This window comes from Phascolarctos cinereus, unplaced genomic scaffold (assembly GCF_003287225.1).
Source record: "Phascolarctos cinereus isolate Bilbo 61053 unplaced genomic scaffold, phaCin_HiC Scaffold_14;HRSCAF=489, whole genome shotgun sequence".
In the NCBI taxonomy this organism is placed as follows: domain Eukaryota; kingdom Metazoa; phylum Chordata; class Mammalia; order Diprotodontia; family Phascolarctidae; genus Phascolarctos; species Phascolarctos cinereus.
In genome coordinates this window covers 154,344-177,868 of record NW_027555458.1, presented here as the reverse complement: position 1 = coordinate 177,868, position 23,525 = coordinate 154,344, and the positions used below count along the sequence as shown (strand labels likewise).

The 23,525-nt window shown below is 50.3% G+C and overlaps 1 protein-coding gene across 1 annotated transcript; it reads right to left on the bottom strand.

The window, feature by feature from the left end:
- Window positions 1-7,062: 7,062 nt before the first annotated feature.
- On the bottom strand, window positions 7,063-13,005 carry LOC110204248 (uncharacterized). The gene is made up of 4 exons (XM_078150558.1): window positions 12,922-13,005; window positions 11,432-11,473; window positions 7,881-9,010; window positions 7,063-7,207 (listed from the first exon to the last, which is right to left on the bottom strand). Exons 3-4 carry the CDS (start codon window positions 9,008-9,010, stop codon window positions 7,201-7,203), a joined length of 1,137 nt encoding a protein of 378 aa, XP_078006684.1. The 5' UTR covers window positions 11,432-11,473; window positions 12,922-13,005; the 3' UTR covers window positions 7,063-7,200.
- Window positions 13,006-23,525: the final 10,520 nt, after the last annotated feature.

The window sequence follows — 23,525 nt, the reverse complement described above, 5'->3', positions numbered from 1 at the left end:
CCAAGGTAGCAATATTCAAATGAAAATTTAAAATGCGCTCCAGCACACCCCTGGATATATCCACAGTAATGGTGCCAAATTGGACCAGGATTTCTGTAAGTGGAAGTCATGAGGAAAGACTTTATTGATATATAATTAGCCCCAAGATGCTGAGAGTCCAGGAACATGGGACAGACACCCAGTTCAGTCAATGTCCACAGCAGAAGGTTATCCTATTCACAAGCTGCTTCCTTCATGTCACCCTGATGCTATCAGCAACACATTCGCTTCCGTGGTTCCTCTGTCTGGGCACGCCAGGAAACTTTCAAATCAAAAGGGCTTTGAATGAGACTTTAACCTGAATTCAGCCAAATGTATTTGTGAAGTAGACACCTTATAGACAAACATTAGCTGGATATTTCTTAAAGCAAAGACTATCTAAAACTGTATCAACTGGAGATGCCCTAGACACTCCTTCCTTGACGCTTCTACCATCCCACATCCCTCTTCCCTTTCATTTTTAAACTCTCCCGAAAGGTTGGCTTCCCCCAATGTTTTCATTTGCTCAGCCCCGTCTCTCCTCTAGGTTCCTCCCCCAAAGCTCTACAGAAACTGCTCTCTTTGAAGTCCCTGATGACCTGCTAATCACCAAAGCTAATGGCCCGATCTTTAAAACAATAATAAATTGAAGTGGTTCTTTTTGCTTTTACAGCACCAATCTTGCTCCCAATGCCTCGTCCCCTCTCGCGTCCCAGATAACTATTCCCCAACAAATACTATTATACAAGAGAAAAAAAAAAGGGAAAAGCAGAAGAGAACTGTTAAAAATCAGGAAAACGGATCCATATGGTCTCTTCTTTGTAGAAAAAACAAGTGTTTTATTGAAAACCTGATAATGAATACCACCTCTTAAACTTGATTCCTCATAATTTACAGTTAAATTCTTTTATTCCAATAAATAAAATACAATTTTCTCGCTATCTATGATTAACATAGCTCCCCTCCTGTCCCACAATTTCACAAAATAACTACCGTCAGAAAAAACAAGTAAACACGTTGGCCACATCCGGAAGCCACGTCCAGGAAACCATACCTGGTTCAGAATCGATCCTTGCCTTAGTCACAGCTCTGAGGTCTTTCAGACCTCTCTGATGATCGGTATTGTGTTAAGCTATCACACCGCTCCCCTAGTTCTCCTCACTTCCCTCTGCATCAAGTTATAGGCGGATCTCCATACTTTTCCGAATCCCCATAAACTGACTTTTTTCTCAGTCCCCATTCTCCATGGCCCCTCTGCAGCATCAGACATCCCTGACCATCTCTTCTTTGGCCTTATAGACACCACGTTCTCCTGGTTCTCAACCTACCACTCCCCAGTGGATGCTTCTTGGTTTCTTTGTAGGGCTAATCACCCTCTCCCAGACCTCTTAAGATGCTGCCTCTAGCCTCCCTAGAGAATCCCTCGAGGATCTTCTCCACTCCTTTAGCAGCTTCCCCTAGCACCTCCCCACAGATGAGCTCTCTTCACAGCTCCAGCCCCATAAGGCCAACGGTTTTCAGGACATCATCACATAAGCCTGAGCCCAGCATCTTTCCACAGAGCAGCTGCATCCTCTGACTTCACTGTTCCTTCCAATGTCCCCTGTTCGAAGCCTTAACAAGCTCCCTCCTCTCTCACTTCTCACATCCCCTTCACTTACCAACTCTGACTCTTCCCTCCTCCCTGGGATAGACATCTCGCATGCGTCTCTTCCTCTCTGTTCCTGCTGTGACTGTGCATCTTTTCTTTGTGCTCCTCATGGACTACTGCAATAGTCCAGACTCTCCCCCATCCAACGCATCTTGCATGCCAATGCCAGACTCATCTTCCTCGTTCATACATCTGGTGGTGGTTTTGCTCTGCTCAAAAACCTTCCATGGCTCCCTATTGCCAATTGAGTCAAAGAAGGGTAACCTCCTTTCCTGGCATTCAAGGCCTCTGCAATCTGTCACTCCCTTATCTTTCCTGCCTTATCTCAGGCCACTCCCCACCAAGCTAGCCTAGGCTTCAGCCAAACGGACTCCTCTCTTTTCTTGGAACCCCCTACCCTTTGCCGCCCCCTCTCTGCCTTTGCTCATATTGTTCTCCATGCCTGGACTCCTGCACACACACACCCCCTCCCCGCACTGCCCTCTCCTCCCTTCACCTGTTCAATTCAATTCCTACCACCCTGCAAAGTCCCATTCGAACCTTACCTCCTCCCCACTGATCTCCCCCAAATGGAAACGCTGCTTTGCCTCCAAGCCCCAGCCAGCTCTTTCCTTATATATGTCTCTAGGCCACTAATCAGGTGCCATTTTCAACATGATCGTTCTCTCTGGGTCTTACCCTAGGAGAGTCGGTCTCGTGGTGGCAAGCCTGATTGCAGTGTCAGAAGGATCGCAAGGCTTCCCAAGGTGTCCCACCTGACTGCTAGCTCCCTGCTTTGTTGGAAGGCTTCGGCATCCAGCGTGGGGGCAAGTTTGCCAGGGTGGGTGAAAGTGATTCATAGGAATGATTTCAGTGAATCTTCTACCTTCGCGAGGTCCGTGGCGGGAGCAAATGATGGTAGCTTGTGGCCTCTTCCCTCATGTGAGATGCAAGACAATGGGGCTGTGGGCAGGGCAGACAGTTCAAGCAAATCTGTGTGGAGTCTCATCAGCGGAGTAAACGGAAGCACAATGCCAAAAGAGCAAGAGGTTCTTTCCCGCTGAGGGTCTTCACTGGAACTGGGGCTTTAGACATGGCCTGGTCCCGAATGAAGACCGGAAGTCCTAACTGCCAAAGTCACTGAGGTGCCCGGAGCAAGTCACATGATGTCTCAGAGACCCAGGCGACTCCCTGAGACTAACAGGCCAGGGATGTGTGTGGGAAATCCCCATGGACTGGTTCTCAAAATGCCTACAGTCTACTGTGGGGGACACAAGTCACACACGGCTTGGGACTCAGCGACCCTTTCCTGGCATGACTGAAGGAGTGCAAACCAGTGTAGAACACAAAGGGTGAGGGGCTTTAGAGCAAAAGAGGGGTTAGGTGAGTGAGGTCAATTCAAAGGTCATGTGATCAGCTACCAGGCTGGGATGTGCCGGTCACTGGCCTGCTGCTGGGTAAGGTGAGGAAGTAAAACGAGGCACAGTCCCTGCCCTGAAGGGGCCTCCTGACAACCTGCGGGTCGAGTGTGGTGGGGGATAAGACATGTGCGTGTATGTATGTATAAGTACATGTATATATATATAATCAGGTCTGTGACAGGTTCACAATCACACACTCTCTCCATGCTTAGCAGATGGACTTTGTGAGTGGTAGTAAAGTGAGACAGACAGACAGACACAGAGACATTAAGACAGAGTTAGAGACACAGACAGAGAGACAGAAAGGAAGAGAGACACACAGTGAGACAGAAAGAGACAGAGTCAAAGACAGAGAGAGAAGGAAAGAATAATCATTTTAGAAAACCTAGCAATAACACATCAGTCTGGACTAGCTTAGGGAAAAACGATGTTCCTGAGAAAACATGTCTTCTAAGTCCCCCTGTCTAGCCTTTGAGATTACTGTGGCCCTCACAGGTGCACACACATGTGGGCGGGCACATGCACACACACACATGCTTCACTAGCCCCCTCCCCATACCTCCTCCCCCACCCTCCCATTACCCAAGGGCAGCTGCTCTGTTGTCCTCTCAGCAGGCGCCTTGAGTGTTCCTTCCACAGTAACCACACAGCTCATTGCTGGGCTGGTCCCTGAAGCCTTTCTCCAGCTTCATAGAACCTGTGAAAGCCTCGTCCTGGGGCATGGGCATCAAGGACCCCGCATTCCCCATCCCTTCTCCTCCTGTGCTGTTGCACAGACTAGGCTATGAGAAGAGTGTCCAGGCATGCTTGGCAAGTTGAGACGAAGTAGAAAGCCCCTGTGGCTGGGGGCATCAGAGTCAGAGGCAGTGGCCTATGTGACAGACAGTGCTGAATCTGAAGGTACAGGATCTGGTTTCAAATCCTGGTTCTGCCCCGTACGTTCTGTGTGGCCTTGGAAATATCACTTAACCTCTCTGGCCTCAGTTTCTTTGTCTGTGACACGAAAGAGCAGCACTGGATGACTATGACCCTATAGTCTCTAGGGTCCCTTTCAGCTTTGACATGCTCTCATCCATAATGGCTTCATAGAGGAGGTGGCATTTAAGCTCGATCTATGTTTTCTACGTCCCATTCTCCCTCCTCCACTACCAAAAACTTCAGCAGCGCCCTTCCAACAAACATGCACTCCAGGAAAACAAATCCTTGCATTGGCCATGCCCAAAAAATGCCTGTTGCACACTGCGCTCTGAGTCCCCAACCTCTGTCAAGAGGTGGGCAGCAGGCTTCATCATTGGGCTTCTGGAATCATGGCTGGTCGTTGCCTCAAGTTCTTCCAAAGCTGTTTGCCTTTGCAACCTCCTTTCTGTCCTGTCCACCATTCTCCTGGTTGCACTCACTCCCCTCTGCATTCCGGCACAATGCTATCCTATCACAAGCACATATCTTCACTTATTCAGCTATTCTCCAATGGACAGGCACCCTGTCAGAGGCCAGTTCTTTGCTCCCACGAAAGAAGCTGCTGTCAATTGATTGGTACCTATGGGTCTTTCCCCTCTTAGCCGGCAGATGGGGAAGACAGATTGGTCAGTGCATGAACTGACGGAGAGTATGGTGAGAAGTACCAACAGAATAATTTTTACAGTAATTTTACAATTGGTGGCTACCAAGGAGAATCCCACTGGCTTTGGGGCCAAGCTTTGCTTGCCAGAGGCCATGCCTGCTTTCCAGAAAGATCCCTCCCCATGTTGGCACTTGCTTCCTTTTCTGAAATCTTCTGATACCTGGAGCCTTCCATGAGCCACCCAGCCTCATTGTCACCTCCCTGTCTCTGATATCAGGAGTCAGAAAGCAGTCCAATGCAGCAGATCAAGGCCCTGTAAAGATCAAGGCCCTGGGCTGGATCGAGTCTCAGGGATGCTCCTAGGGGCAGACTATCCCAGGATTGGGGTCAGCTTGTGGCATTACTTTGGGAAGGCTTGGGTGGCTATACAGTCCACTGTCTTCGGGTGGGTCAGGCATGTGGGGAAGGATTGGACTGCAGCCTCCGTTGCTAAGACAAGGTCCCAGCTGTCTCCCATCCAGTTCCGAGTGACCAGAGAGCGGGGGATGCTAAAGCTGATGAGAGGCTTCTCCATCTGGCAGCCATGGTGGTTATCTCTGTGCTGCTGTCTCTGCCTTCCCCTCCGATTTCCTCCCCCACACGGCCTTTTAACTGTCTAACATTCACTTGGATGAAAGAAAATGTGCCCATAATAAAGACTGATTGCTCATAATTAATTATCAGTGGCTTGTGTGGCTCTGGTGAAGGCCTCCACATCACAGCAATAGACCGGGATGCCTGGGCACCAGAAGAGATCAGAGAGATCAGAGGAGCTCCCCTTTCTCTTGCAGTTCTGCAGCCTTCATGCAGGGTCCTTACTGGCATGGATGCTGCTTCCTCTCTTCCCAAAGAGTCATGGACTTTGAGAACTGAAAGGGAGAGCCATCCAGCAGCCCACCCCAGCCCCAGAGGAGGAGAACGTGCCTGGCAAATGGCCATCTAGCCCCTGTGTGGGGAGAAGTTTCACTGCCTTATTAAGATGAAGCCTCTGTGTGTGATCAAGTGGTGCTGAGGAAGCTGTTTTTCAGTAGAAGATAATTGTTTGTGTGTTAGGATCCAGAAGACGACACATCAGTTGGTAAGTGCATGCAGACCCTCGGAGAGGACGGACCACCAAAGGAAGAAAAAAACCTGATAAATATAATACTTTATCATCATCTTACGTGTCGAACGACCACTCCAGTGATGTATGTAGTGAACAAAGGAGAGCACGCGTGGACAGCACAAGGCGAAGGCCCTGGAGGCCCCAGCCAGCAGCCTGCTGCCAGGGCCAATCTGAGACACACCCGAGCTTTGAGCAGCCAGTGTTTGCTTGTGGGCTGGGCAGATGTAGGGAGACTTGCTGGCCCCCCACTTCGGGGGGAGACACATGGCCTCTGTTTGGGCAGAGGGTACCTTGCCATGACCACCCGTGGAAAAAGACACTTACTGTGACTTCTAGGAAGCAGGCTAATGGTTCCTTCTGAGACTTGGCTGTTCTTCATATGGTTTGCTCTATTTCACTAATAAAGCTGGATTGCACGTGTGGAGAGGTTTCAGTGTTTAGTCATCGAGGAAAGGGTGTAAGTGAGCAGTGTTTCTGCCTTAAAGGTAAATTGGCTAGAAGCATGCATCATGCATCCCACCCGGCTTGAAAACTTCCAGTGTGCAGGAACTAGCCAGTTCCAGGGACCACCCCTTCCACTCCCATGGAGGCCAAATTCCCCCCTGCAATTTCCAGCCATCCCGCCTGCTTGACTCCCTGGGCCAAAGGAAACAAGGGTCATTCTTCTCCCACAAGCCAGCCCTCCAATGAGAGCTGCCCACCCTCCCCTGGAAGAGGGTGAGCAGGTCACAATGCTTCACCTTTCTCCGGGGTCACTGTCCCCATCTGCCCAAGACAGAGCTTCAGGCCCTTACCCACCCTGTTTTGGTCCTGCGTGGACTCTGGCCAGCTCACCAAGCCCCTTCCCTCTCTGTCCCTCTTGTGCATCCCCATGGATCTTTGCTGTTCCCCTTCTTCTCCCTCACCCCCCTTTCTCTCTCTGTGTGTGTGTGTGTGTGTGTGTGTTGTGTCTGTGTCTGTGTCGGCCTTGGGGAGGAAGTGAGAGCCTAGCAGTCTCTAACACTGTTTCAGGGGAATAACCAGAGAGGTGTAGCTGGGCATGCTGGGCCACAGGAGAGGCCTCTCCAGAGGACCACTGTTGGAGCGCCCTTCTCCATCTGCCAGGTGCCTACGTGGGCTGAAAGAAAACTCCTTGAGGGCAGGGACTGCTTGAGCTTTGCCCATGGGTCCCCAACGATTAGCACAGTGCCTGGCACAGAGAGGGTGCAGCCTACTCCCTCCCTGTTGTTCTGAAATGAAGGCAACGATAAATTAACTTCACAAACTTTTTTTATTCTTTTTATCTGCTTTCACTTTAACAATATATATTCTTCTGTTGTGGAATCTCAAAACTATCTTAAATATATATGTATATATATATTTTTTTCCACTTCATAAACTGCAGAAGGGAGACTCTGAGAAGAGTCCCAGGAGAATCCAGACTCCTTTAATACCTGCAACAAGATGAGAGCCAAAAAGCCGTTAGGCAAGTGGTAGTTGTCAGAAAGTCCAACTCTACAATCGCAGATACCATATAGAAAACATCACAGACACAACATAGGACAGACACCTACATGACCATCTAGACGTGACAACAAACACATGACAAATGGGAGAAAGATCACTTTTGTCTTTCTTCTTTTCCTGTTTGTATATCTAGCACTAAGTGAAACAGGAAAGAGTTTTAGGAACCTGGAGAAATCTGGCCTGGCTCTAGGGATGGCTGCAGCTGGAAGGGGGGCAGGGCAGGAACCACATTCCACCTTCCGTGGAAGGAAATTCTCAAGTTCCAAAAGAGTCAGCTTTAGGAGGGACGTCGGCAGGAAATCTCAGGCAAGATGGCCGCTTGGGGTCTCCTATGGGTGGAAGCCCTCTTGGTTTTCACCTGCATTTTTACCTACGCCTGGGCTCAGAGTGAAGGCATTTGGGAGAAGAGGGAGGGCAGGCTCCCGTGGTGCTCATGGCAATACTGCTGGGGAGCCACAGGAGTCAGGATTGCCAGCCAAGCTTCCTCTCCAGGCAGGGATGCTGAGCCAGGAACAGAGGCACACAGAGACACAGAGACATACAGAGACACACGAGACACACACACAGAGACACACAGCCACGTGGAGCTCAGGCCCTTACTTAGCATGGGGAAATGGGAAGGTGCTGACCACATCTCCGCCCTCGTTGGTAATGGCCTCATAAATCCACTTCCGGTTGCGGCGGCAGGTGGGCCCACACTTGGTGGACTTGCACTTGGGGCATGGATAGAAGCAGCCCACGCACTCTCTCTCCAGGCAGTCACAGAGGTCTTCTCCATTCAGATTCAGCCTGCCTCTCTGGTCATACTTCTTCATCCCTTTCTTGCCTCGTGGGAGCTTCACAGGTGGTTGAGCTGAGTGGGGACCAGCTTGGTCATAGGGCATGGCTTGGGCATAGGGCCCGGCTTGGTCATAGGGACCAGCTTGGTCGTATGGCCCGGCTTGGCCGTGGGGGCTGCCTTGGCCATGGGGGCTGATTTGGGTGTAGGGGCCGGCTTCGTCGTGGGGGCCTACTTGGCCGTGGGGGCCGGCTTGGCCATAGGGGCTGGCTTGGCTGTGGGAGGTGGCTAGACCACGGGGGCGGCCTCGGCCACGTGGGCGACCTCGGCTACGGGGGCGGCCTTGGCCACGGGGCGCCTCGACCACGGGGCAGCCTCGGCTACAGGAACCAGTGAGGCTTCGGCCAGGGGAAACGGTGACGCTGCGGCCGCGGCCGCGGCCACGGCCACGGCCACGGCCACGGCCACGGGGGCTGCTCTCTTCTGAGGGACTGGTCTGGCTGTGAAGAACAATCTGGTCAGTGGGGCTGGTCTGGCGTCGGTAGGCTAGAGAGAGGCGGGAGCCGGTCAGGACGCGGAGTCTGGGCCGGCCACGGGAGGCAATCCGGACACTGGAACCAGTCTGGACACTGGAGGCGATCTGGGTGCTGGGGCCAGTCTGGACATCGGAGGCGATCTGACCACTAGAGCTGGCCTGGACTTGGGAGGCAATCTGACCACTGGGGCCGGTCTGGACAGGGGAAACAATCTTGCTACCACCGCTCCCTGCAGGGCTGCACATGGCTTTTACCTCCCCACTGGTCGACTTCTTCTTCTGAACATTTGCTTCCTGCGTGGCCTCAACTCTCATCTCAGGCTCCTCTTTGACCACCTGCTCCTTGGCCTGCTTCTTCTGCTTCATCATAAGGCGTGCCGATTTCCTCACAGCCACATCCTCCTTTTTCTTAGGCATCTGAGAACGGGTAATTATTTTCGGTCACTGGAAGGCAGCTTCTCTTGCTGCCTTGCTGCAGGACCTTGGGAAGGACAGCAGGCACATAAGGTCACGAGAGGCGAGTGTATCTATACTGGTGCAGAGGGACATTGGAAGGAGGGAGAGGGAGGATGGGAGAAACCAGACTGAGGAGGTCACCTGAAAGGAAGAGCCAGGTCTGGCAAAGGCCACATCTCCTCTCTCTCCTTTGTTTGTTCTTTCCCCGCTCCCCAATTCTCATTCCCCGACCTGACTTCAGCTCTGTACCAGGACCATCAAAGCAGCTGACACTAAGGCCTGAATGGGGTCCCCTGTCCTCTCCACAAATCTCCTCTTGGTTTGGGTCTGGCTATCCCCCCCGTTGCCCTGGCTCCCTGGTTTCGGCCAGCCATTCTCCCAGCCCTGGGTGGAAAGGCCAGCCTACTGCTGCTTCCTCCTCCTCCTCTTCCTCTATTTCCACGTTACTCCAACCCTTCTAGGCCATCACGTGGGCCATCGCTGCTGCTCTTGTGGAAGCCCTGCTCTGTGGACTACCAGCTCTCCTCTATCCTTGACCTTTTCAAACAACATTTCTTCCACCCCCTTCACTGTAAGGGAAACCTTAGCCGTCACAGCTGGGTGGGGGTAACCATGCTTTCTCTGGAGCAAGGCAGGAGGAGGTGGGGAGAAAGCCTACCCTGGGAGCCCCCCTCCCCAGCCCCCCAGCTTTTCTCCTACTGAAAGCGGAGGCATGGGGCTGGGGCGGGGCCTTCAGTGGATGAAGCTACTCAGCCTTCATTGTCATGGGGTGGAGGAGGGCAGGAAAGACCTGGTCTCCTAGAAGAGAGGCCAAAGGAGACGAAGAGGCAGTTTTCCGATAAAGCAATGGAAGCTCTCCAGGCAGGCTGGGCTGTGATGTCCTTGTCCAGGGGAGAAAACTCCCCCTTACTCCTCCGTCTGGAGGCGGGTACGTTCTGTGGACTTAGAGTCTTAGAGATTTGCTTAGAGCAGAGGTCGAACAGTCCCCTGAGGTGGGGCAAGCCCAAAGCAGATTCAAATGGAATTGGGAAATGCTGAGCAGAATAAACAACAAACTTCAAAGTAGATGATGCTCATTTCTGCCTTTCTAAGTCAATTTGGCCCTCAGGGAACCTTTTCTATTGGAGGTTGAGGCCCCTGGCCTGGGGCCTCCTGAAAGGTGGTAGCTTGCCCAAGGCCTGACTTGCCAACATGTGGATTGGGGCTTTGAGGCCAGACTGATTTATCATAAGGGAGGGCTTGTACTCAGAAATGGGGCGATGGATGGGGGTGATAACAAATGGGGGAAACAGTCTATTTCTTCATCGAAATTAACTTAAGTGCACGTGGTCAGACAGCAGGTTTACACGGTGTGTGCAATCCTATAGGTCTGTACAAGCCGGTGTTTCCATTAGGGGAGTGAAGGGGGAATGGTGGGTTATCACCTGACAAAAAAAAGAGCACATTTCATTTAAATGTCCAGCTGGGGAAAGAAAATGTGCAGAAGGATGGGCAGGGCCATTTTGTCACTGCTTGGTTAAACACAACATCTCTTCCTTCCAAAACACCAGCATTTAACACAGCTATGAGTTCAGAGCCGGCCTCAGGCACTTGCCAGCCGTGGGACCCAGGGCAAGCCGTGTCACCTGTCTGCCTCAGTTTGCTCAACTGTAAAATGGGGGTAAGAACAGAACCTGCCTCCCAGGGCTGTGGTGAAGCTCAAATGAGCGACTTCTAAAGGACTTTAGCATAGTGCTTGGCCCCCTGTAGGTGGGAAGAAAGGCTGCTTTCCTTCCCTTCCTCCTTCCCCTGGGTTTTGTGATGGTTCAGTCCACAGGAACAGAAAGACCTGAAAGCTTTCCAAAGGGGAGGCTGAAAGCAAGGCTCCCTAACTTGACACTTTGGGATCTAACTCCTAAGTGCAAGTTAGCATTTCCTTCCTCTTTGAGTGAAAACCAAGATGATCCTGAGAGGGGAGTCTTGGGCCTCGCCAGACTGGCCCTGGGGTACGAGGCCCAAAAATGGCTAAGAAGGCCTGCCAGGGCCCAGTGATCAGGGAGACCCTCCCTCTCTGGAGAAAGGCCGCACCCCTTTCATCTGGGCCCTTCACTGAGAATCCTCAGATGCTGACTGAGCCCCTCCAGAGGCCACTGAGCAGGGGCAGGGCTGGGCAGAGAGGCTGAGATAGAAGCCCCTGCCTCTGGGGCAAGGACAGGAGCTGGGCTCAGACTGGGACTGTCCCCAGGGCCTCCCTACAAAACAGAGAGCTCTCTAGGGGAGTGAGGGAGAGGAGGAAGGCCTGGGCAGGACAGTACGCTGAGTGGCTACAGACACCAGGGGCCCTGGCCCCCAGGGGTCTTGCCACCCACCGCATCTGGGCTTTCACTGGTAGGGGTAACTTGCCTTTGGAGTCTTCTGCCAGCTAAGTCTTTGTCTTGGACAAACCTGGAACAAAAACAGACACGGGTATAAATGAGTGGCATTTCTGCCAAGCCAAGAGAGCCACAAGAGGGACCTCCCCTGCCCTAGGGTGGTTCCCAGCCTGAGAGAGCACAGAGGGGCCCACGGCCACGAGCGCACACTCTCCTTGCCGACTGCAAAATCCGCACGTAGACGGTTCCTACTCTGTGCCAGGCACTGGGCGAGGTAGGTCCTGGGGAGCCAAAGAGAAGAACAAAACCGTCCTGGCCTTCAGGGAGCTTACATGATGCTGGGGGATACCACCTGCCCTCGCCTGAGGGAAGAGAAAACCGATGTCCTCAGAAGGCGTGACTGAGTCCAAATGTTCAGCTCCCAGATGTCCATTAAGGCAAGTGCTGAGGCATGAATTCTTTGGGCTCTAAGGTTCCACTTCGGTCAGTTAGAGATCACCGAGTCCTACCAATTCATTTTCTAGAAGGGGAAACTGAGGCTCTGAGAGGCTAAATGCTATCCTTGATCTCATAAAGTTCATTCATTGCAGGACTGGGGCCAGAACCCAGATTTCCTGATTCTCACTTCAATGTTCTGTCTGCCGTTGACTGGGCACATTGAGAGGAAGGAGGGTTGAGGTCTGGGGGAGGACGATCAGCCTGTCTCTTTCTGCCCTAGTCCTGGACGGATGGACTCTCTGCAGGACTCTTTGTAGAGTGCAGCTAGGTGGTGCAGTGGATAGAGCACCGGCCTTGAAGTCAGGAAGCACCTGAGTTCAAATCGCACCTCACACCAAAAGCTTGACATTTACTAGCTGTGTGACCCTGGGCAAGTCACTTAATCCCAATTGCCAAAAAAAAAAAAAAAAAGACCCTTTGTGCAGTCTAAGGGCCCAGCAGTACACGGCCATTTTAGGGGGCTCTTGGCAGGAAGTCAATGGGAATAGGTGGCTGAGGGGAGGAGTGAGCCCCCAGGCAGCAGCTAGGGCCTCCCCTCCTGGCCAGCAATACACACAGGGTCACCTACCTCAGTGGTGGGCCACCTCTCTCAAGCCAAGCCCTAGGGAATCAGGGGTCTCTTTACCTACTTCCTCATTCATCAATAAATAACATTTCCACCTATTTTTCCATAATTCACCTAAATGCAGAACCCTCAGCCCTTCATGAAGTATCATTTATATAACAATGAAATAAAATAATAATCACATAATATGTCATATTATATTAAATCATCCCCTATTGAATGCCCTGCAGAAACCACCCCTCCCCATTTCTGATTGGACAAAGGCCCCAGGGCCAAGTAGTAAAGGCCTCAGCAGGCCGAAGAGGCCCGAGGCAGCACCTCGCACTCAGACCCCTGAGGAAACGCAGCCATAGTGGCTTCAGTGCCTCCGGAAGCTCCTTCTGGGGCCCTGCCCCCCCACACCCCAGACCCTTGCCCTCCCACTTAGAGGATGGAGAAGGATCAGAAATGAGGCCTACCTCTCTCAGGAGACCCTCAGACACACCCTGCCTCCAGGTTTCCCAAAGACAGAAAGGGAGGAGCCTGCTCTGCCCCTAGGGATGAAGGGATGCAGGTCAAGCACAGGAAGGGGCGGAGAGAGTGGGAGGGGAGGGTCAGAGGGTCACCCACAGGGAGGAGAGGAGCACAGGGGGTGGAGCAGAGAGGCCTAGAGGTGCTTCTCTGCCCCCTAGGGATAAAGGGATGCAGGAGAGGGCACAGGAAGGGGCGGAGAAAGGGGGAGGGGAGGGTCAGAGGGTCACCCACAGGGAGGGAGGGAGAGGAGCACAGGGGGAGGAGCAGAGAAGGCGTGAGGTGCTGCTCTGCCCCCTAGGGGATGCAGGAGAGGGCACAGGAAGGGGCGGGAGAGTGGGAGGGGAGGGTCAGAGGGTCACCCACAGGGAGGGAGAGGAGCACAGGGGAGGAGCAGAGAAGGCCTGAGGTGCTGCTCTGCCCCTAGGGGATGCAGGAGAGGGCACAGGAAGGGCGGAGGAGTGGGAGGGGAGGTCAGAGGGTCACCCACAGGGAGGGAGAGGAGCACAGGGGGAGAAGCAGAGAGGCCCAGAGGTGCTTCTCTGCCCCCTAGGCATAAAGGGATGCAGAAGAGGGCACAGGAAGGGGCGGAGAGAGTGGGAGGGGAGGGTCAGAGGTCACCCACAGGGAAGGAGAGGAGCACGGGGTGGAGCAGAGAGGGCCTGAGGTGCTGCTCTGCCCCCTAGGGATAAAGGAATGCAGGAGAGGGCACGGGAAGGGGCGGAGAGAGTGGGAGGGGAGGGCCAGAGGGGCACCCACAGGGAGGGAGAGGAGCACAGGGGAGGAGCGGACAGGTCCTGAGGTGCTGCTCTGCCCCCTAGGGGATGCAGGAGAGGGCACAGGAAGGGGCGGAGAGAGTGGGAGGGAAGGGTCAGAGGGGCAGCCACAGGGAGGGAGAGGAGCACAGGGGGAGGAGCAGAGAAGGCCTGAGGTGCTGCTCTGCCCCCTAGGGGATGCAGGAGAGAGCACAGGAAGGGGCGGAGAGAGGGGAGGGGAGGGTCCAGAGCGTCACACAGGGAGGGAGAGGAGCACAGGGGGAGGAGCAGAGAGGCCCAGAGATGCTGCTCTGCCCCCTAGGGATGCAGGAGAGGCACAGGAAGGGGCAGAGAGGGGAGGGGAGGGCAGAGGGCACCCACAGGGAGGGAGGAGCAGGGGGGAGCAGAGAGGGCCAGAGGTGCTGCTCTGCCCCTAGGGATAAGGGGATGCAGGAGAAGGAATGGGAAGTGCAGAGACAGGGGAGGGGAGGGCCAGAGGGGCACCCACAGGGAGGAGAGGAGCAGAGGGGGAGGAGCAGAGAGGTCGACAGGTGCTGCTCTGCCCCCAGCTAGGGCAAGATAGAGTTAGGCTGGAAGGGGCCTCAGAAGGTCATCTAGGAAAACCTCCTTCTTTTACAGGGGAGGAAACTGAGTCCCAGGGAGGGGAAAGGACTGGCCCTCACTCCACTTATGTAAATATCAGAAGCCAAATTTGCACCCAGATCCTACAACTCCAGAGACAGGTTGAGGAGGCTCTCAGGGAATCTGTCTAGCCTGTTTCTCAATTCACCCACACATCTCATAATTTTACTATTTTAGTTTATAAAGAGAGCTCTGTAGTTTTTCTTTCTGCAATAAAGTTCCCCTTTTAGCTATAGTAACCCGTGGTACTGAATCAACTCTCTGGGTTTTCACGGATTTCGTTCAGTCTCTGGCATTTCATTAGTTTGCCAGTCTTCTTCCATTTCTTTCATGTTCTCAGTTCTGCTGGCCTATGATTGATCTCAGTAACTTGGGAGAATTGTCTGTGTTTTCTCTCTATTTACTGTAAATGCATCTTGGCCATTTGGGCTTTGGTCAATTTGGAATATTTCTTCTCATTCTATCTGTCACCAATCCTCCAAGTTCCTTCCCCTCTTTAAGCCTCAGTTTACTCACTTGAAAAATGCCCTTTTAAAATTTAATTTAATTTAATTTTTTAAAATGCCCTTTTTGACTTGCTTTACCACTAAGATGCCTTCCACCTGTCAGGTACTCTTATCTAATATACCTGCCCTTCTTTTGTCTTCATGTCTTCCTTTACAGTAGCATGGTGAGGTTCTCTTATCTTCTCTAATATCACCTCCTGCTCTACTTTAGCTGCTCCCAAGTCATTCTCTGAGCCTCATTTTTTTTGCCTACGTAAAGAGTAGGAGGTTGTATTTGATCATTACAAAGGACACTTTCAGCGCTGCCCTTCTCCGTTCCTCTACCCCTTCCTTCCCTGGGCATCAGCTTTTTCTTCTTCACACGAATGGGACTGAGACATCTAGCAACAATTACATACACACCTAGCTCCTCATTGCCACCTCAGAGTACCTAGAAATGCAGCACATTTAACCGAGAAACCGATTATTAAAATTAGTAATAGAAACAAAAGCATTTCAAAGAAGCCACTGCAGCGGGGAAAATAAAACAGCAAAAATACAGAGGAAATGAGCAAAGACAATTTCTAATACAGTAAAGAAATATGATGGGGTAAGAAAATCTTAGTTTGAAACTCCAGAACAAGAGATATTTCTGCCAAAACTCCAACTAGAATCCTAGACGAGAATGCACTGGACTGGAGAGCCTCAATAGGTGGAAAGTTCAAAAAGGAACTGAAGGAAGAGAAAAAGAGTGAGATTACAGTTCTTAATGAAAAAAAAACTGAAAATGAGGATTGATGATTTTGAACCGAAAGTGGACCATCTTTTTGTTGGTTTTGAGACTGGGTCTCCCTATCTCCCCAGGCTGGGAGTCCAGCTGCGTAACATTCAGATGCCTGAACCCACCGCTAATCCACACTCTGTTTCTGGCCTGAACCGGTTTGCTTCCCTTGCACCAGCCTGCTTGTGCCCTCCTCTAGGGAGCTCACCATGTTGGTGTCACACAGGTGTACCTACCTGATCAGCTCTGGCCCTTCTGCCGCAGGTGGTTCAGGGATGGAGCGCTGGGCCTGCAGTCAGGAAGCCTGACTCCTCTGGCCTCAGACACTTACTTAGATGCCCAATCCTAGGCAAATCACTTCACCTATGTCTGTGTCAGTTTCCTCAATTGTAAAATAGGGATAATAATAGCACTTACCTTTCAGTGTCGTTGTGAAAATCAAATGAGCCAATATGTATTCATAAAAGCCCTTAACACAGTACCTGGCACATAATAAAGGATTATTCCCCTCACCTTCCCTTCACCCATCTCAGGATTCCCGAGCTCGATTGATCCACCAACCTCAGCTCCCCCTCCCCCCCCCCCCCCCCGTAGCAATATTACAGGAGTGTGTCACCACTCCTAGCCCAGAAACTAGAAAATCTAAGCAAAGCCATGCATACCATGAAAGAAAGAATGGATGAGAGAAAACTAAAAACATTTAATGAAATAACCAGAAATGGTACAGCTCCTGCGACCAGCCAGTCCTCTCATTGGTCCCAAGATCTTTAGATTTTTGGAACTCACAAGGTTGTCACCAGTCCTATGGGATGCTCATTCACCTAAGATCGAGAAAGAACAAATGCAAAAGACGCAGAGGCAGCCAGAGGCCCTAGTGCAAGCTTGCTTCACTGAGGCCATGCTCCAGATGGGGAGCAGGGGCGTGGTTGCCATGGCACCAGGATGGAGAAGGACCTATCCTTTTCTACCCCTCACAGGAGTGGCATCATGACGCTGAGAGAGTCACAGCTAAGAGGGCAGTCAGAAAGGAGGAGAGAAGCAGGAAGCTGGCAGCTCCCTTTTGTACATCCACTGAGTCATTAGCTTTTTCAGCTCAGCAGCCAATTAGGGAACACCTTGTCATCTAAAATTACGAGCTATTCAGCCCTGACCTGGCCAGAAGTGGCCAGAAACCAGCCCTCAGCTCCCTTTTGCTCAGCCAGAAACATCCAGGGAATATTCCCTGTATACACAGTGACGCTTCTACATACACTCACACATACATGAGCGCACACACACACACACACACACTGTGTGTATGGGAGAAAGAGTGCTTTCTGCATCTAGCTGGTTGTTCAGTAAAAAGCAAGAAATAAGCATCTCTTTCCTATAGGTCTGGGGATCTATAGTCTGACTGTATACAATTTAATGATATTTTTAAAGCATTTATTAAGTGCTACAGGATACATGGTTTTAGGGATATAAAGAAAAATTAAACATTTGATGCCCTAAAGGAACTCTTTTTGGACAGAAGCCAGCCCCCGGCTCACTTTTGCTCAGCCAGAAACAGCTAGGGAATATTGCCTGTATAACATGTGATGCCTGTACATACACTCTCACACACACATACCTATGTGTATGGGGAGAACAGAGTGCTTTCTGCATCTAGCTGGTTGTTCAGTAAAAAGCAAGGAATAAGCATCTCTTTCATCTGACTGTATACAATGTAATAATTTTTTTTTTTAGTGAGGCAATTGGGGTTAAGTGACTTGTCCAGGTCACACAGTTAGTAAGTGTCAAGTGTTTGGTCTGAGGCCGGATTTGAACTCAGGTCCTCCTGACTTCAGGGCCGGTGCTCTATCCACTGCGCCACCTAGCTGCCCCAATGTAATGATATTTGTAAAGCATTTATTAAGCGCCTACAGGGTACATGGTTCTGGGGATATAAAGCAAAATTAAACAGTTGATGCCCTAAAGGAACTGTTTTGGGGACCAAAGCAGGGAGAGGAAGCAACGTGTGTGTGTATGTGTGTGTGGGGGATGTGTGCGTGTGTGCAAAATATATGGAGAATAAATACTCTCCTTTTGGTGGGTCAAGAGCATTCCTGTCCGGATCAAGCAAGTCCCCCTGAGGGTCATCTGGCCTGGGCTTTGAAGGGAGGGAGGGATCTGATGATGCTCAGGTGAGGAGGGAGAGTCTTCAGCTCTAGGTACTGCCTATGCCTAGGCAAAGGCCTGCAGTTTGCAATACTGCTGTTCCATCCACCTCAGAAATTCTGAGTAGATTGTTAGCAAGGTAAAGGAGAGCCTGAACTAGGCTGGGGAAACTAGGTTATTGCCCAGGGTTGAAGATTTAGAATGCCCATTTGCCCTTTCGATTCATAGGAGGCATTTCTTAGGCTAAGCGACCTCTGGTGGCTGCATAGCCTTTCCTCCTCTGCCCATCTTTGGTCCACAACACTTATGCTCTACATCCAGTGTAGAAATTTTGCGTTTCTAAGGTGCCACTCTACTGATCCTCCCCCCATTTGCTCCAGAGAAAGTATTGTTATCCTCTGCTCTGAGGGAGCAGGGAGGTTAGGTTTCCCTTACAGTGAAGGGGTGAAAGAATGTTGCTCAAAAAGGCCAACAATATAGGGGAGTTTGTAGGCCACAGACTGTAACTTCTAGGAGTCCCAGGGTAATGGGCCAGATGATGGGCAGGCAGGGTTGAAGTGGAGGAGGGGAGGAGGAAGGAGTATTTGGGGAAGAAGGATAGGTGGGCTGGCTGCTTCCACTTTGGTCTGGGAGACCCAGCCCGGGGAGCCAGGACATCAGGAGGGTGGACAAAGCAAAACCAAAAGGGCATTTGCAGAGTTCATGACCAGATGTTAGGGGAAAGGTTTAAAAGGGGAGGCAGGGATGGGAGGTGGTAGACACATAGCCTACTGTTATGCAGCACTGACTCCAAGGATGTCTCTTCCTGGGGGCTCATTTTGGCTGCACGCTGTGTGGCCTGGCTCCCTGGGAAAGGTAGCCAGCAACCACAGCAACAACTTCTGTTCAAAGCTATCTCCCTCCCACTTTGTGTCAGAGGGCAGAACTGGTTCCAGGGAGTGGAGAAACCTGAGGGACAGATTGTGGCTAGACAGGAAGGAATTGTTCTAACCACTGACACTGGTCAGAAGTGGAATAGGCCACTGTAGGGCAGGAAGTAGCAAGAGGCTTGCTTGGGATTTTGGCGATGACCTCAGAGGTCCCTGCCGACTCCAATCCTGTGAAATCAGTGCTGCAAAGGAGCCCTGAGACAAGGTAGCCCGTGCAGGCCCTACTGTCACTTGTTCATCCTAAAACAGAGCTGAAGCCAGGCCAAGGAATGAGAATTGGAGAGGAGAGAAAGAACAAGCAAAGGAGAAAGAGGAGATAAGCCCTGTGCTAGGTCTGCCTCATACTTTCAGGTGACCTTCCTCAGCTTGGCTTCCCCCACATCCTTCCTCTTCCTCCTCTTGGCAGGTCCTCAGGGACCCCCCCCGTTTCAGAGACCTACTTTAGTATCCAGATCCTGCCAATACTTTGTGTCCTTAGGCTTTCTCAATCCCTAAATCTGACTCCCTCCCACACCCACATCCATGTATAGTGATGCTATGTACCCAATATGTATTTCTCAGGTCCAGGAGCAACTTAGAAAGAGGAAAGGAAAGCAGAGCACGGAAATATCTGCCCCCAGTGAGTGAAAAATGAGTGGACGGGCTGCATTCCAAGGTGAAAAGCCCAATCACAAGAAAGAGGAAGCTGCCCATGATGGGGTTTCTATGGAAAACTGTGACATGGGAGAGAAACCAGTAGAGGCAGTAGTCCAACAATTAATGTTTTAAAAGTGCAAAATCCAGTAGCCCAGGCAGCAGCTGCCATTCCTGAAGCCAGGAGGGAAGGCCAAGTAGGCCAGGGAGCACTGTGAATCCCAGCACCTCTGGGAATTTAGATCATCATCACCTGTCTAGAAGATGCCCAAAGGTCAGGAGAGAATGGAGGAAATATGACCGACAAGGCACGCTGCTCTGTAACGGTTTAGATGTGTGTGACTGCCTACAGATCGAGTGTTCAGGGTGCTTCTATCCATGCCCAAGTGTAGCTCCAGGAAATGTAGAGTCATATGCCGCTGCAATCGGAAATGGGTTTATAACGAGGTGGAAGAGCAATATGCAGAAGTTCTCAGCACGCTTCCAGCAAGATCCCAGTCGCACTTGGCTCCCTTTTCTTTCCAATGCCGAGCTAGCCTCTTGCTTAGTGAGTTTTAAGGTGTGGGCAAAGAGATGGAATGGCACTAGTGACAACTGAACATTCCAGTGTTAGGGACCAATAAGTGTCCCATTCCCTTGAGGACTACTATTAAAGTTTATCGAAAAATGTGTCTTCTTTCACTTTAGGATTGCTTTATGTAGAAAATAGAATAAGTGATCTCTGCCCTGTTATCCTTCCACCTTCACTTATCACTAGAGCCGTTCAGAAGTGTCCTTTAGATTTTTTTTTTAATTTTTAGGCAATTAAGGTTTTAGATTTTGAAAAGAAAAGGAGCCTTATTTTCTAAAGCTAGGGGCTAAACTGGATGCTATAATTAGTACTTGAAGAGTTCAAAACAAAACAAAACAAAATAACACCAACCACCCAAGACAACTTGGGTATAGTTATACTTGGTGAGGTTAGAAATAGTTGATTATGTTTATGGTATTAATAAGTTCCTGCCTATAATCCTTTTTTCTCTCTAACATTGTTACAGATTGTTAGAGAAATATGGATTCCCTCTGACTTTTGTTTGTCAGAGGACACTTGTATTTTAAACAAAAAATAAAAGCAATTTTATTTTATTTTTAGGCAATTGGGGTGAAGTGACTTGCCCAGGGTCACACAGCTAGTAAATGTGAAGTGTTTAGTCTGAGGCCGGATTTGAACTCGGGTACTCCTGACTTCAGGGCTGGTGCTTTATCCACTGTACCACCTAGCTGCCCAGCAATTTTAAATTGAAAGGAATTTTTTAAATCAGAAAGCATTTGGATACATTTTTAATAAATGTTTGGGGGCTTTGCCTTGAGACAACCCTAGCAGAGCTCTGGACGATCATATCCAACTGGGTATGCCTAGGGATAGGCAAGATTGCCTCACTGAGAGGGGCAAGGGAAGAAAGACATATACGAATTACACTAAAGTATATTACTAGTACAAAGAAAGAGAAAATGTAGAAAAAAGGAGAGAGGGATTGAGGCCAGGGAGAAAGGGGGCATAAAATAGACGGGCATAGAAAAGGAGAGAAGGAGGGACACAAGAGGGAAAGAGAAGGGGGGACACAAGGCAGAGGTAATGAGAGAGAGGGATGAGAGAGAGAAAGGAAGATGAAAGAGAAAGAGGAAGAGAGAAACAGCGTGTGTAGTATTCATGCCTATAAGATCCCCAAATGAAGGTGGCAGGAATACAACCAAAAGGCAGAGACCTCCACTTCTCCCATCTGGTCATCACTATCAGAGATGTGACTGTAAAGGGGCCCTCTAACCCACAAAACCTCCTGAAGGAGAACCCTCCACCCTTGCCCACCCTGGCCTTTCATCCTGTGCCATCTCTGTTCCTGGCCACCTCATGGCTTAGGGGCTCCTGGACACTCCCCAGACATACACAGTTTCATTGGGCCTGTTTTCCTTCACCTTCTTGGTTTCTCAGGTAAAGTTTGATTCATACATTGAAATAATCAGCAGAATATCTAACATGGACCCCACAGGTAGTAGCACCTCTTGGATATTGGGGTGAGAAAGAGGAGCCAAAAACGACTCAGAAATTTTAAACCTGGGGGATGGGAAGGTTCGCAACACTCGCGAATAAAAGAAAAGGTAACCCCATGCAGTCCTGTGACTCGATCCTCCACAGATTTTCTAAGGACAGAGAGTTCTTGACCATCTAAATATTTCACTTTTTCTGTTCCTAGCCGAAGTATGGACATGTGCAAATGGGGAGGCCAGAAGAGGAACGGGGAGGGAGAGAGTACGGTAGCAGCATCCATGCCAGCAAGAACTTTGGATGAAGGTTGCAGAAATAAGACAGAATGGGCCACACATCCCACTTCTGGTACCAAGATCTTGAAGAGTCCTGCAGAAAGCTGGTTCTCCCCAAAACGTAAGTGTTCAACCACTAGGGGGACACTATTAGCCACTAACCTGATCCTAGTTGGTAGAAAGGTGGTAAAAAGGTTGAGCAGCTGGGAGTCTTATTCTCACCCTGGTGAATATTGAACTGAGCTGAAGTGAGGAAACACGAGGCATTGTCAGGCTGTCTATGGTTCAGCTCTCTCTGGGGTTGGGCAGGGGGGTGGCTCAGTGGATAGAGTTCCAGGCCTGGAGTCAGCAGGATCTGAATTCAAATCTGGCCTCAGATACTTACTAGCTGTGTGATGCTGAGCAAGTCACTTCACCCTGTTTGCCCCAGTTTCCCCATCTGAAAGATGAGCTGCAAAAGGAAATGGTAAGCCACTATAGGATCTTTGCCAAGAAAACCCCAAAACGGGTCATGGAGACTTGGACACCACTGAAATAACTAAACAACAACCATGGTTCTCGGAAAGTTGCTGACCTCTCAGCTCTGCCTCTCGGGTAGGTGGTAGCCACATCTACACACTAAGTCTAGTTGGGGACGAACTGAGTGTGGATTTATTCATTCAGATGCCGCTCAGAGCCCACGGCCTACTGAAAAGCTTCCCCTCCCCCTCCACATCTGCTATATTTTTCAGAGCTCAAATCTGAATTTAGAATGAAATCACTCCTCTCAGGAACAGACAGAAGCTAGTCAACTATGTATAGAGTTTTACTCTCAAAAGAAAAATAAAAGCAATAAATAAGACTTAAAAAAACCAAACACCTACCATTTGGTCGTGTACTCAAAACTTCTCCCAGACCTAGGAAATTTTCTCATAGTACTTAGAGCATGACTAACCAAAAAGTGGTAAGAATTCTACAGTTCAGTTTGCTTAGTCAACCCCACTCCCAGTCCTCTTGAAGCTAGCAAAAGACTAGACAATACAACACAGTCTGCAACTTATATTTCACTTGTCTATTCTTTAGAAAGGTCATGAGATGAAGACTCAAGTCTTCTTCATTGTGGCCCTAGGCAGAGACTCAAGATCCAGTGCTTTTTTGGGGAGGGGGTTGGGAAGAATACGTCTATTTATCTTTTCCAGGATAGAAGTGCAGTAGCCACGTACTGGCCCAATTCCAGTACAAATGAGCATGGAAACTTTAACCTGCTCCTATTCTGGACTTGGGCTGGTTCACCCCTCCTTAGGCAGCGTGGTGGCCTTCCCCTCCTGGGGACTCAGCACATTAGTGCCAGAGCCCCACTGCATCTCAGAATTCCCAAACTCAAGTGATCCACCACCCTCAGTCTCCCTGGCAGCCCGGGCTATAGGCATGCATCACCACACCCAACCAGTGCTGTTCCATTTAATGTCTTGTTGCTAGTAGGGCCCTCCATTTGCCACCTTTACCATCTTTCTGGTGGTTGACCTGAGGCTTAATATTAAAGGTGTAGTGTAAAATTCTGTATTCTGTGTTGATGCACAAGCCTGCCAGAAATCCTTTTTTACTCATTTAGATTATTCTAATCTAAGCATTTTTGCTTAAAGAAAGGCCAAATTTCAATGCCAATAAAGACCAGTATGGGCCAGGCAGGGCCACTCCTATTTGAAAGACTTCCGGTCAACTAACCAGAGTTGAGGGGCTTTTGAACCCTTATAGGAAGTTCTTTTAGGGTAGACATGCCCTGTCTTGCTGACTCCTCATTTAGGCTCAGGAATCTGACTGTTTGACAAGAAAGCCAAGTCTGTGAGGCACAGTAAGAGGTATGCTTCTGGCCATATCTGTTTTTGTAGCCACCTTCTATGTTGTATACAGAAA

What these genes read in the sequence shown, in the direction of transcription:
- LOC110204248 (XM_078150558.1), bottom strand. Translation starts at nt 9,010, where the DNA reads ATGCCTAAGAAAAAGGAGGATGTGGCTGTGAGGAAATCGGCACGCCTT.